The 13984-nt window shown below is 48.2% G+C and overlaps 1 protein-coding gene across 1 annotated transcript; it reads left to right on the top strand.

The window, feature by feature from the left end:
* Window positions 1-31: 31 nt before the first annotated feature.
* Window positions 32-12977, top strand: Rpl27 (ribosomal protein L27). The gene is made up of 5 exons (XM_077700807.1): window positions 32-83; window positions 385-468; window positions 826-995; window positions 6098-6208; window positions 12900-12977. Exons 2-5 carry the CDS (start codon window positions 388-390, stop codon window positions 12946-12948), a joined length of 411 nt encoding a protein of 136 aa, XP_077556933.1. The 5' UTR covers window positions 32-83; window positions 385-387; the 3' UTR covers window positions 12949-12977.
* The last annotated feature ends 1007 nt before the right edge of the window (window positions 12978-13984 follow it).

Raw genomic sequence — 13984 nt, 5'->3', positions numbered from 1 at the left:
CGTGTGGAGGCCTGCCAAATATTCGTAGGTGCAATTTCAATCTGCTTTAATCGCTAAATTTATACTACTTTTACCCTTGTAAGGTCCGAAATCTTGTATACTTTTTATTAAATCTATGTTTTGCAGCACAAGTGCCGTGGTTTGCATTTGGAACATTAACGTTGTCGTGTTTATGCGCTGCGACATTCGTGGCGTGAGTCAAAGCAAAGAAATTTGTCGTACCAAAACACCGTTTCCAGCGCAACGTATTTCTCATGCTTGGTTAACGGGTGCATTCCTGATATTTTAAGTTGAGATCCTTTTGTTCACGCAGCGCTATCAAGATTTCTGTGCATCCCTGTGCAAAATGTGGCCTATTCATAAGTGGTTTGCGTGTTGTCGCAGAAAATGGGGAAGATTATGCGGCCAAACAAGGTGGTTCTCATCCTCAGCGGCAAGTACGCCGGCAGGAAGGCTGTCATCGTCAAGGTACGCGCTGAGAATATCACCGTAATTGTGCTTCGTAGCGCTGCTCCAAGTGTTGTCGCTGTGTGTGTAACAACGTTGTTATCGGCATAGCAGCAAGCGTAGTTGATGCAAATTCAGGAGGGGCTTTGCCAGTTGATTAGCGTGTTCTGGAAACCTGTCTGTTGATGCCTGCTACTGTAACGGCGGCAGTTTCGTTTAGTAAAATGGTCCACGCCAAGGCTAACTCACCTTAGGTGTGCCGACGATGCTTTGAGCGTTTTCCGGTTGTTGGTCACTTAGCCGTTCTGCTTTTGGGAGGCATGCTTGTTAGCCGAGTCTGCGCAGTGTTTAGACCCACGTCCAATGCTGTCCTTCCAGAACAACGACGATGGCACGCCAGACAAGCAGTACGGGCATGCCTTGGTGGCCGGCATTGATCGCTACCCGCGCAAGGTGACCCGGAAGATGGGAAAAAAGAAGCTGACCAAGTACAGCAAAATCAAGCCTTTCCTCAAGGTGTACAACTACAACCACCTGATGCCCACCCGGTGAGAACCCTACGCTCTGTTGTACAGTCCTCCGAAGTGGCTTTGGGCGAAATGGTGATGGCCTTTCAGGTGTCCTTACGGGAAAGTGAATTGTAGGGTCATGTTGGGGCCCTAATTGAAGACCTACGCTAGCATTTTGTCTAAGCTCGACTCGACTATCCACTGAGATGTCAGGCGAGTGCCGTCATGTAAGGAATGAATCGGTGAAGAGTATCTAACCTTTAGTGTGGCATGCCTGTGAGCTGTCATTATGTTAACTTTCCTGCCCACAGGAAAAACCGTGATTTTGGGTAGTCTAGCTAACAATATCTTCCCGGTCGCAAAACAAAAAAAGGGGCATATAAGTGGTATTGAGTTGTACAAGAGTAAATTTCTTTGCAGTGGTAAATGTTTCAAACAGGAATTTTAATTTGGAATAAAAGAGAAAGAGTTGCACAGAAAAGTTATGGGACAAACAAGAAAATAAGCAAAAATGTCTGTGTTGCTCCACACCGAAAAAATTTAAGATGCACATTTTGTACATATACTATCCCTGCAAAACTCCTGCAATATCAAACGCCCAACTAAAATTTCCTGACTTGCAAAAGAAAAATGTTAGCACTAATGGTTTTTTTTTTTTATGATCCATCCCTTTAACTGTACATCGGCTTCTCGAAGATGTGCGTCCATGCATACTTATTACTGTTTTCACCTATCTCCCTGATAGTCATGCTGTGTGCTTGAGGAGTACGAGTGACGGTGAGGTGCTCTGGTGACAGTGTTCTGGTGCATTGAACGCATGCCTGTCCTCTGCCTGAGCTCCCAATAAATAGCTGAACGATTACGCACAGGGTCTGGGTGGGAACAGTTGCAAGGCAAGTACGGGATAAAATTAGGTGCGACGGCTACGACAAAGATTCCATCTTGGGCGACAAAGATTCCACCCATGATTTTCAGGTGTTTTCCTTTCGGTGTAGACGAAGAGGAAATTATGAGCAGAGCAAGATAACGGATCACGCTTTGACTAATTCAAAAACAGTGCAGATACAAGTGACAAACAAGAGTGCTTTTTTAGTCGCTCCATATATCTTTGTCTGGGCGCTGTTTTTGAATTAGTCCAACTGTGTACCCAGCATCAAGCTTTAGTGTGTTATCTTGGATTACGCTTGGTCTTAGAGTCGAACATGACAAAAGAGTTGGATGCCCACCTTACAACACTCGGAAGTAGCCCATGTTGAGGCTGGGGACCCAGTCTGGTTTGTCTCATCCATAAAGTGCATTGGTTACCTTAATTTGCGAACATTTTAAGCATTACGCAATGTTTCAGGCATGTGATAATTGACAGGTGAAAGCTTCGATGTCCATTGTCCGAGGGCCCGCCTGAAGTGAATCGGGTGCAACAGATTCAGTACTAATTACCATATAATGCGGAATATAGGTCGAGGCGGAATATAGGTCGACCCCCTTACCTTGTAGCCGAAAAATGCAAAAAAAAAAATTAGGTACCAACCATTGTTTTATTGAGACTGTAACTTGTCTCGTCTCAGATTACTCATTTAAAACTGTCTAAAGTATCGTCGGACGACTGCTTCTGGCTCGCTGTTGCCCACACAGCAGGTCGTCCTCGGTGCAGTCCAGGGAATTGCTTATGCAGCACTTCTTAAACACTCGCAAGACGATGCCATCGTGAAGCGAGCGCAAAGCATGGGACACTCGTGTGCAGACTGGAGTGACAGCCAGTCTGTGCAGGCGGTCAGCAAACATCTTGGGGTATCCATTCTTAGAAACATCGCACGAGGCTAGCGGACAAAATTTGCCCCTTTGTACAGCAGCACAGGTGCACAGAGCAGCGCCCATGAAACGAGGCCTTCCGAGCGTTGCATACCGAGAGCTGCCCCTTCAGCTAATGCCGCTAGCAACTTCTTTTGGTGATACCGAACTGGTGCAGGGCGGACATGTCATTGGCCTTGGAAAACCCCGAACTTTTCTTTTAAATGCTGCTGTAAACTGGCACCAAGTGCTTAAACTCATTTTGAGCAAGAAGAAAATTGCACGCACACATTCGCCGACAGCGAGAGAAGCAACAAAACAAAGATGGCGTCGCGTCTGATTGATGGTGTGGTGGCGATGGTGCCTTTGGGGTTTGGATGGGCTCGATTGGCTGCCCGGTCGCCAGATGCCAACTGCCAGTGACTGCAATATAGGTCGAGGGGTGATTTTTCAGCAAATTTTTCTGTAAAAAATCTCGACCTATATTTCGCATTATACGGTATATTCATATCGAAAACTTTGTGAATTCATCAAATGAAGTCGGACTGTCTTCAAGGGACACTGAATTGAATTTGTCAAGCTCCCAATTTTGCTTGCACTGTGTAGACTGGCTCAATTAATCGTTTATCTGGTTGACAAGTCGGTAATTATTTTATAAAGTGCGAAAGAAAAACTACCATGCGTGGTTTGCGGCGGCCTCACCAACTAAAGGCTGTGACGACAGGAGGAGGTGCACCTTGATTGGATGATGTCCAAGATTAGCATTCAAACAAGTTTTGGTTCTGTAAAACAATATGCTTGACATCCGACGTTATCGTTGGATGTCATCCTCGATATCTCAATAATCGCCATACCGCGCTTCTGCCATGTTTGTCGGCTGTAAAATGCTTAAAGGAGCCATGAGGACAAAACACAAGTTCGGTTCATTCGAGAGATTGCCTCGATAGAATCCTACTGACACCACTGTTAATGCACACTTCGCTTAAATAAGCTACATAACTAGGAAAAAACGGAATGGCCATGCGACCTACTAGCTCATTACCCGCAACAGAACCTATCATGTCATATGAGCCCAGCTGTGCGATTGGCTGAGGACAGGAAAAGCAAACGACCCGCCGCGGTGGCTCAGTGGCTAAGGCGTTCTGCTGCTGAGCACGAGACTGCGGGTTCGATTCCCGGCCGCGGCGGCCGCTTTTCTGATGAAGGCGAAAAGCAAAAACGCCCGTGTGTACGAGATTTCGGCGCACGTTAAAGATCCCCAGGTGGTCAAAATTAATCCGGAGCCCTCCACTACGGCGCGCCTCATCGCCTGCGTTGCGTCGGCGCGTTAAGCCCTACAATCAATCAATCAAGGAAAAGCAAACGCAAATTAGGCACGGCTGATAGGCTTTCCGAACGACCTATTTGCGCCTAATTGTAATACATATTCATTTTTAAGCAGTAAGAACGGTGCGGTACAATGAAAGTTACGAAAACGCACAGAAGTACCGATGCGCACTGCTGTTGGTAGTGGGCGCACTATGCTTGTTTTAGCTGCACAGCACTCCGCCGCTTTGTGGTTGTTTTACAGGACACTGGCCAATTGGCGTAAGCGGCGTTGTCTTACGTGACCTTGTTTGTCGAGGATACCCCAGGCTTCACGAGACGATCACTTTTTAGAGTAACGAAAACAAGCCAGGTGCAAATACGCTCAAAAACAAAGCAACGGCGGAGAACGGTTTGTCGATGACTATAGCAGCGCCATCTGGGAGGGCTGACTGGCAATAAGGCCGCAAACCCGAATGACGCAGTGGAAGTTCGCTTGAATACATGCGCTTCTGACATTACGAAAACCCACTATTTGGCAAAATTTAACCTAAATTGGTCAATTTCTCAGTGAGCACGGCAGCATTTGCTGCCGGACAAGCGCTGTGGGCACTATAAAACGCGAAATCTTTCGAATACAACAAACTTGTATTCTGTCTTCATGGCTCCTTTAAAGGGACCCTGCAACACTCTTTGAGCAGTGCAAGTAAACCTGCGCGACGTTTAGATTACACTGTCGGGAATACCTGAGCCAAATATTACACAAGCACGTGAAGCGGTGAGCGCGCAAATCGATGTAAAAGACGCGGAAAAACCAACCGCTCTCTCTTCAGTTGTTCTCATTATGCAACCCCTGGCATGGCCTAAGGGATGTCACATAGGCCATGGCTGCCCAATCGGCTGTCACTGGTCAACTTCGCGGCTAGATTCTCCCATTTCCGTCGTCATCGCTGTGTACGAACCTCTTCTATGCCTGAACCTGTAGGCACAGTTTTGCCGTTTCTTTTGTGTTTTGAGTGTGCGCGGAGTTTGAGTGATGAGCTCAATACTTCCCTTTCAACGGAACCACTCGACTACAAAAGTTTATTGCTTCAAAAACGCCCTACCAGCCCAAGCGCGCACTTGCGAGCCGGCACCCATGCCTGCTTTTTTGTGACACCGGACCGGAAATAGGCCTCTATGCGTTGCGGAGAAAAGGAGAAAACTCCCCGGCATGTGATATATCGAAGGCCGCCCCCCTATCCGGGAGAGGACGCGCAGCTTTCGTCGCGTTCTCGCGGTCGAGTTGAGAGGGAACGATTATGCGCGATTTCTCATCGCGCGTAGTTTCGTTAATTGTGAACAGATTTTCATAATTCTTGTGGGAGGATATTTCTGGGACAATAGACTTTATCCCAAAATACATTACTAGTAGTCGATGGCAAGTGTTGCAGGGTCCCTTTGTGCGCATTGAATCGCTTAATGAGCTTTGCTTGCCTCGAGAGAAATCGACCTGAGGGTTTTGCGTTCTACTCTGTTTAGCAGCCACCACTGGTGTGCTCATGATACTGACATACTGATGCATGGGTGCAGACGGTGTTGCTATATATATATAGAGCCATCCAGTGTTTGAGCTTTGCATCGATGTTGAGCATGGGAAAGCACAAATGCTGCTGCGATGTAATGCTAAATTTCTGTGTGGCCAGCCAGGCATGTGGGGCTGAATGTCGGCTTGTCCCGTGTTCGTGTGAAGGTGGCCAGCAGTTTTGTGCAGGCTAGCTTGATGTGGCTGCAGGACTGAATAGTGAAATCTGTCCAGCTTACTTCGAGAGAGAGAGAGAGAGAGAGAGAAACAACTTTCGCTGAGCCCATTTCAGGTGACGCTCGCAGGCGTCAGACGGGGTGGAACCCTAGTCACGAGTCCCATATGAGTCCAATAGCTCCTGGCCCCTGGACGCGAGAGCTTACTTCGAGACAAGTGCAAAGTAGGATGCTTTGCCAGATATGGTGTCACCTGTAGCGTAGCACATTTTGTGCGTCGTCGTCTCACTGTTGTGTGCCATGTGCAGCTACACGGTGGAGATCCCATTCGACAAGTCTGTTGTCAACAAGGAGACGTGGAAGGACCCCGCGAAGAGGCGCAAGTCCAGGCGCGAGGTCAAGGCCAAGTTTGAGGAGAGGTGGGTTCCTTGGGGAATCGTTGACCTAGCTTTGCAGTGGCGACAGGAGTGCTCTGTACAGGTTTCTTTGTAGTGTGGCTGTTCGAAGCTCTTGTGTGCTCTGCCATTGCTTCTGGCTGCCTGCGTGGTGCCTGAAGAACTCAACTCTTTCAGGTGCTTCAGCTTGGCAAATCTGTTGCCCATCCCTTGTGGTCCCTCCCCATCTTGTTTCCTTGTTGGGCTGGAAGCGTTCTTTTGTACTAGCCAAGCTAAATTATATGCAAAATGCATGTGGGTTATTGCTCATCGTAATTTTTTATAGTGGCAATAATGAAGCCTGTTCTGCTTTCTTGCAAGTTAAAAGTAGGCCTCCTCCTCATGTGAAGGCTGAAATATATTCTGTGGGCTGTTTGGCTACAGCCCCGCACGGGGCACCTTGAGTAATCTTGGTGACGGTACTGGCGATACCGCGGACCCCGAGCCCCCAAACATAAGCTGGATCCAACCGTGGCGATGTGTTTATAGGTGGAGGGTTAGAAACCACGAACGCCCCGCACGGGGCACCTTGAGCAATCTTGGTGACGGTACTGGCGATACCGCGGACCCCGAGCCCCCAAACATACGCTGGATCCAACCGTGGCAATGTGTTTATAGGTGGAGGGTTAGAAACCACGAACGGTGGCCGTCGGAGCCTTGGTCAAGCTCCGGCCGATGGGCTCCCTGCCTGTCTACCAGGCAGGGAGCTCCGGGACCTCTTTGACTACCAGGGTAAGGTCAAAGGAGAAAGTACCCCCGTCTCCCTGCTTTCCAATGTATCATATGGCATCTTCAAACCCCCCCCCCCAGACGTGATCGGCCCCCGAAAAGGGGCCGCACCGAAGTTTCTTTTCCTCCTTTGCAATCGATCTCTTCCCCAAAGCCCGATAATTTTTCGCGCTTTCTGATCATGGAATCTGTTGACAAGGCAAAACCAATCACTTCCCAGTCTGTGTTTCTAATCTCCAAGTTTCTTGAAAGCCTTGTCGGAAAGTCCTACAAGGCTAAGAAACTCACAACGGGAGAAGTTCTGATAGAAGTTGAAAACAAACAGCAATCCTCTAACCTCCTCAAGCAAACGCGCATGGTAGATGTTGACATCAAGATCACGCCCCATCGCAGCCTCAATAGCTGCCAGGGCGTGATCTCTGATCGGGATCTAATGAATGAGACTGAAGCAGATCTGCTCGAGGGCCTCCGAGATCAGGGCGTGACAGCAGTGAGGCGAATCACCATACGCCGAAATGATGAAATAATTCCAACTAAGCACATAATCTTGACACTTGACCGCTCTAGCCTTCCTGAGTCGGTCAATGCAGGTTTCTTGAGATGTCCAATCCGACCCTACGTGCCAAACCCACGCCGCTGTTTCAAGTGTCAGCGGTTTGGGCACGGCACAACGTCTTGTCGTGGTAAATTGACGTGCGCAAAATGTGCAGCACATGATCATCAAACTGACAACTGTAAATCCGAGAACTTCACCTGTGCCAACTGCCAGGGACCACACGCTGCCTATTCTAGGAGCTGTGAAAAGTTCAAACAAGAGAAACAAATCATTGCCTTGAAAGTCAACGAAAACATCACCTTCCCAGAGGCACGGAAGAGGTTCGCCTCCTTCCCTCTGGGCAGGTACGCCGACGCAGCTCGCCGGGGGGTGGAGCGGCGTCTGGTTTCGGCGGGGACCCAGTACCGCGAGTCGGACTTGGTCCCGCCCCCGCCCCCCCCTGGATTGCCTCTGGCGGCCCAACCCGCCACCGCACCGCCTGCTAAGTCAGCAGCGGCTGTGGTGGCATCCACGTCCGTTGGGGATGCTGCTGCACCCTCTGTTTCCTCCTCTCCACCGGCCCGAAGCACATGCGAGGGCCCGGAGGAGATGGAGCTGGAGGAAACTGCAGCAGTTCCCACCTCCGCCGCACCGCCTGTGCCACCCGGGGCGCTCCTGACGCCCTCGGCGGTCGCGGCCAAAACGAAGGGCACCGCAAAGGGTGCCAGGTCCGGGGGGTCCGGTACGCCGGGTACCCCTTCCAAATCAGATGATGACTTGGATGTGGGACCCTTCCTGTCTGCTTCGCAGCGGAAGGAACGGGTCCCTCCATCTAAACCTCCAGAGGAGGTAAAGAAACCCAGTCCAAGAGTCCAAGCCCCGAAAGACCCTACATAAATAGTCACACTCCAGTAGCTCTAATACATAATAATGGGAAGAGAAAATATCGTTCAATGGAACTGCAGAGGCCTTCTAAATAATCTTGACGACGTCTATGAGATTCTGCATGCTAATCAGCCAAGTGTAATGTGTGTTCAGGAAACACCTGAATTCCAAGAACACAAATTTCTTGAATAGTTACCTGGTATACAGAAAGGACAGGGTTGGCTGCACACACTCTTCTGGCGGTGTGGCCATAATCGCCCGCAAATCCTTAGCATGCCACCCTGTCACCTTGAACACTATCCTGGAGGCTGTGGCAATTCGAACGATAATATTTAATAGGTTGATAACGGTATGCTCCATATACATTCCTCCTGATGTCTCACTTTTAAGCTCTGACTTCGAGGCGCTGGTTGACCAGCTGCCCGAACCATACATCCTGACAGGCGACCTTAATGCTCACAACACTCTTTGGGGCTCTTCTCGCACGGATGCCCGAGGTCGCCTCATAGAGAAATTCCTTACATCTTCAGGAGCATGCCTTTTCAACAGTAAACAGCCTACATACCATAACATAGGACACAACACCTACTCATGTCTTGACTTGGCGATTGGCTCCGCAGTTCTCTTTCCTCTTCTCGAGTGGGGTGTGGGAACTGACCCATATGGCAGTGACCACTTCCCCACCTCACTTACATATATAGGTAAAGGCCCAAGCAGTTCCTCTTCCCATAATAGGTTCAATGAAGCACGAGCTAACTGGAATACATTTACAAAGACATCCAAACTACACCACACATCCATAGGACATCTACACGTTGAAGAAGCTACCCAACTCCTCACGGCGCACATCCTCGACGCCGCCGAAAAGTCCATTCCCCACGTCTCTGGTGCCCCGCGCAACCAGCGGAGGCCGTGGTGGAATGAGGACTGTAGGCGGGCGCGAGAGGCCCAGAACAAGGCGTGGGGTATCCTTCGTCGGTACCCCACGTCGGGAAACCTCCTCTTGTTCAAACGGGCCAAGGCATTAGGAAAACGTGTGCGCCGTGAGGCAAAACGAGAGAGTTGGCGTACATTCATAACATCAATAAACTCCTACACAGACACACGGAAAGTATGGACACGTATACGCAAACTCAAAGGACAACAGACACACAGCCTGCCCCTGGTCAGTACAACAGGGGACACTCTGGAAGACCAGGCTGACACACTCGCACAACACTTCCAACACATGTCAAGTTCAGCACACTACACGAACACTTTCTTGAAACATAAAGCCTCTTGTGAAAAGAAGTCCCTACACGACAACAACAAATCACAGACTTCGTACAACTCCCTGTTTTCACTACATGAGCTGAGGGCTGCTCTGAGCACGTGTAAACCCTCAGCTCCAGGCCCAGACAACATTACATATACAATGATACAGAACTTACACACAGACACTCTTGTAACACTTCTTCACCTTTTCAACAAGATATGGCTTTCGGGGCACATTCCAAAGTCTTGGAGGGATGCCATAGTTGTAGCATTCTTGAAAGAAGGGAAGGACCCTTCTTCTCCCGCTAGCTATCGACCCATTGCCCTGACCAGCTGCCTGTGCAAGCTTCTCGAGAAGATGATAAACCGGAGGCTCGTGTACTTTTTGGAGTATAACGGCCTTCTCGAGAGCTGCCAGGCAGGCTTCAGGGCGGGGCGATCCACGAATGATCAACTCGTAGCTCTTGAATCTTACATTAAGGATGCCTTCGTGCATAAACAGTATGTCGTGACTGTGTTTTTTGACCTCGAGAAGGCCTACGACACCGCTTGGCGCTACGGGATCCTCAGTGACCTGAAGTCATTCGGTGTTTCTGGTAATATGTTTAACACCCTTGCTAGCTATTTGTCGGAGAGAACCTTTCGCGTCAGAGTTGGTTCTGCACTGTCAAAGGTACACGTGCAAGAAAATGGCGTGCCGCAAGGCGGAGTTCTGAGCTGCACTCTCTTCATAGTAAAAATGAACTCCCTTGGGAAGTCACTGCCGCCTACAATTTCTTACTCCATGTATGTAGATGACGTGCAGATATCTTTTAAATCATGTAATATGTCCATCTGCGAACGTCAAGTCCAGCTCGGCGTCAATAAGCTTGCCGGCTGGGCAGACAAGAATGGTTTTAAAATTAATCCCGGAAAGAGCTCTTGTGTTGTGTTCTCCAGGAAGCGTGGGGTCTACCCGGACCCAGACATCACTCTTGCGAATGTGCCAATTCCTGTGAACAAGGAGCACAAGTTTTTAGGCATTTTATTCGATGAAAAACTTACATTCATTCCTCATGTCAAACAGCTCAAATGTAAATGCCTGAAGGCAATGAATATTCTTAAGGTTCTCTCACATCAATCTTATGGGGCCGACAAACAACTCCTGCTGCGCCTGTACACAGCGTTGGTGGGGTCCCGGCTCGACTACGGCAGTGTCGTGTATGGGTCGGCGACAAAGACCGCACTGAGAATGCTCGACCCAGTGCTGCATCTTGGCCTTCGCCTCTCATGCGGCGCTTTCCGCACTAGCCCTGTCGAAAGCCTTTATGTCGAGTGCGACAAGTGGTGTTTAGGGCATCAGCGGGAGTATGTTGACCTGCTGTATGCATCTAAGATTGTGTCCCTTACCAACCATCCTTTTAATCCCATCATGAACAATACATCAAACTTGCAACTCTTTTTAAATAGGCCATCTATTTCCTTACCTTTCTCTCTCAGAGTTAGGGAGGAGGCTTCTGCACTCACGGTCCCTCTTTCAGATACGCACAAGACACCCATCCATAATTTAATTCCACCATGGCATCTACATCCTATATCATGCGACCTATCATTCACATTAGTAGAAAAAAATAGGGTACCAAGGAGTGCAATTCTGCAGCACTTCCTGTTCCTGCAGGACAAGTACAGGCGCGCAGAATTCTATAGCGACGCGTCGAAAACTGGTTTTACTGTATCTTGTGCAGCACACGGACCAAATTTTACCGTAACTAAGACAATGAATTTTCATACCAGTATTTTCACGGCAGAAGCCTATGGCATATTACTCGTTTCAAACCACATCCTCGAACATAAGATTCCAAAGTCCATCGTCTACACAGATTCTCTAAGCGTTGTGCAGGCATTGTCATCAGGAAGGTCGTCAAAAAACTATGTAATCAATGTTCTTTTAAAGGTCATAATGACTGCATATGCTTCAGATTTAGAAATAACCATATGCTGGGTACCAGGTCACTGTGGGATCCCTGGCAATGAGACCGCTGATCAAATGGCTAGTGCTGCTGCTCTCATGACCACAGTTGACATAACAACAGTACCTTACACCGACCTAAAGACACACATCAGACGACAGCTTCGTAACACATGGCAACTACACTGGAGTCAACAAACAGACAACAAACTACACGTAACAAAACCGCAACTGGGACGCTACATAACTGACTCACACAACAGATACACTGAAGTTGCCCTGGCTAGGCTGCGGATAGGTCACACACATGCGACGCACTCCCACCTGCTCACTGGAACTTCGGGACCCACGTGTAGCAGGTGTGGAAAGGGCCTATCCGTAGTCCACATACTAATCACATGCAAGGCACTTGACACAACACGACACAAACATTTCCCTGAATTATACAGACGACACATTCCTTTGCACCCATCATACTTTTTAGCCGACGAACCCATGTTTTCTAGTCAACGTGTTTTTAAGTTTTTAGCTGAGGTAAACTTTCTGCATCTCTTGTCATACCATGTGTAATCACCCTGGCCCTATACACCAGCCATCTCCATTGTCTTTTGTTTTGCATCACCTTTACTTTTAGTCAGATATTTTAGTATGTACGTCTCATCATAATTCAGTAACTTCTTCTTTGGCGCTCTTTGCCCATAGTCGGCCTTGCGCCAATAAAACCCAACCATCATCATCATGTTTGGCTACAGCCTTGTAGTGTGGCCTAGTTTTGTTTCAAGAGAAATTTGTGCAGCAGCCGAAATTTAATACTTCGGTGTCCTTGGGCAGCGCAATGTCAAAACTTTGACATCCGATGGCAGTCTTCCTTTAATTGCGCTGGAAGTATCGCAAGTGCAGTTGCTGGTGTCCCAGCTCGCAGGCACGGCCACTGCGCTCTTTCTGAACGTGTGGGTGGAGACTAATTTGGCCTTTCGAGCTGCTCTGCGGCCATTACACTGACAGCTGGCCTCCCATGCCTTGTGACAAGCAACATTTATTTATGGCTGTGCCGCAGAAAAGTGCTTCGTATTTTGTTCAGCGTGCACATTGCACGAAAACAATATGGGCAGTGAAGGAAAAATGGAGGTAAGCAAACACGCAAAAATGGTAATGGCTCCAAGCTAGTTGCAGATCTCTGGCTATAGATATTGTGGTGTTTTTGCTTCTGTGCGTGTATTTTTGCGTGAGTATTTTAGTGTAAGTGTTCAAGCGGGTGTTTACTGGCTATGTATATATAGTGTGGCTGCATTGTGATAATTTTGCGTCATGTTTTTGTTTTGCAGGTACAAGTCCAAGAAGAACCCATGGTTCTTCCAGAAGCTGCGCTTCTAAGCTGCGAATAAATGTGTACATTTCCCCAATTTGCGCATTGCACTTCACGTATACAGCAATTTTTGAGAAGTCAGTGCAAAGAAGTCAGTGCAAAATGGTGGGCGCAGTGTTACTAATTTGTTTCCAAGTTCACCAAGTGGAATGATAGCCGTGGATTATGGGTCCTTTTGTCTAAAAACATTGTGTAAGGAAGCAGGGCTCTGCGACTTCAATTTAAGCTCAAGGTCACCCCCTTGGAAGTTTCATCTTCATAATCTGTCAATAAAAGCAAGCTAGCTCTGTTTGAAGCTCCCAATGTAACCATCATGCATATTCTAGATTCTAGCCATATTGGGTGACAAAGGCAGTCACACCAGATTTACAAAAGTGAATTTGTAGACTATCAGGGGGCATAAACTAAGCCAGTTAAGTATTGAGTTTTGTATTGTCTGCATTATGTGTAGTAGTTTTGGCTAGGCATGGTAGGTCACCATAGTTGCTTGGGCTACTACTTAAAACCAGAAAATTTTGGTCTGTCTTTTTGATTCAACCACCCTGGCAAAAGTAAATAATTCTTAAATGAGAAGTTTATACAGTAAAAGCCCGATAATTCAATCCGCAACGGGACGCAGTCTCTATTTGAATTAAAGTTCGAACTAGTAAAAGTTCACAGCACCCAGTGAATGGAAAGCCGCAGGGCATGTCAACAATTCGATGCTTGAATAAGTGAATTCACCCTGCCTCCTGTACTTGAAGGCAACGTGGTGGGCACATTTTGCCTTGGCAAACGATTGTGGCGGAAGGCTTCTTTTCCTGCAAAACCGGAGAGACTGGAGGCATTCCGTCCGACTCCGACATTCGATGGTACAGCCTGGGCACTGGTGCTGCGTCTTCCTCCTCTTCGTCGTCACTGGCAGCGGCAGGTTTTGAGTCTTGCCTAAAAAATGGCACCATACAGCACTGCACTCGTGTTCATGCCAACGTGGCCTGCAAAGAATGCGTCTTTGAAAACGTCCACCATGGGGGTTCTGATTGGTTTGACCCAAGTTTACGTTTT

The sequence above is a fragment of the Haemaphysalis longicornis genome, unplaced genomic scaffold (assembly GCF_048455015.1).
Source record: "Haemaphysalis longicornis isolate Haplotype H1 unplaced genomic scaffold, Haemaphysalis longicornis Haplotype H1 scaffold_2, whole genome shotgun sequence".
Lineage (NCBI taxonomy): Eukaryota > Metazoa > Arthropoda > Arachnida > Ixodida > Ixodidae > Haemaphysalis > Haemaphysalis longicornis.
The sequence above is the reverse complement of the archived record's forward strand: the minus strand, read 5'-3'. Positions and strand labels throughout refer to the sequence as shown.

What these genes read in the sequence shown, in the direction of transcription:
- Rpl27 (XM_077700807.1), top strand. Translation starts at nt 388, where the DNA reads ATGGGGAAGATTATGCGGCCAAACAAGGTGGTTCTCATCCTCAGCGGC. An exon ending in GGAAGGCTGTCATCGTCAAG is followed by an intron (nt 469 to 825) that starts GTACGCGCTGAG and finishes CTGTCCTTCCAG; the next exon opens with AACAACGACGATGGCACGCC. An exon ending in AACCACCTGATGCCCACCCG is followed by an intron (nt 996 to 6,097) that starts GTGAGAACCCTA and finishes TGCCATGTGCAG; the next exon opens with CTACACGGTGGAGATCCCAT.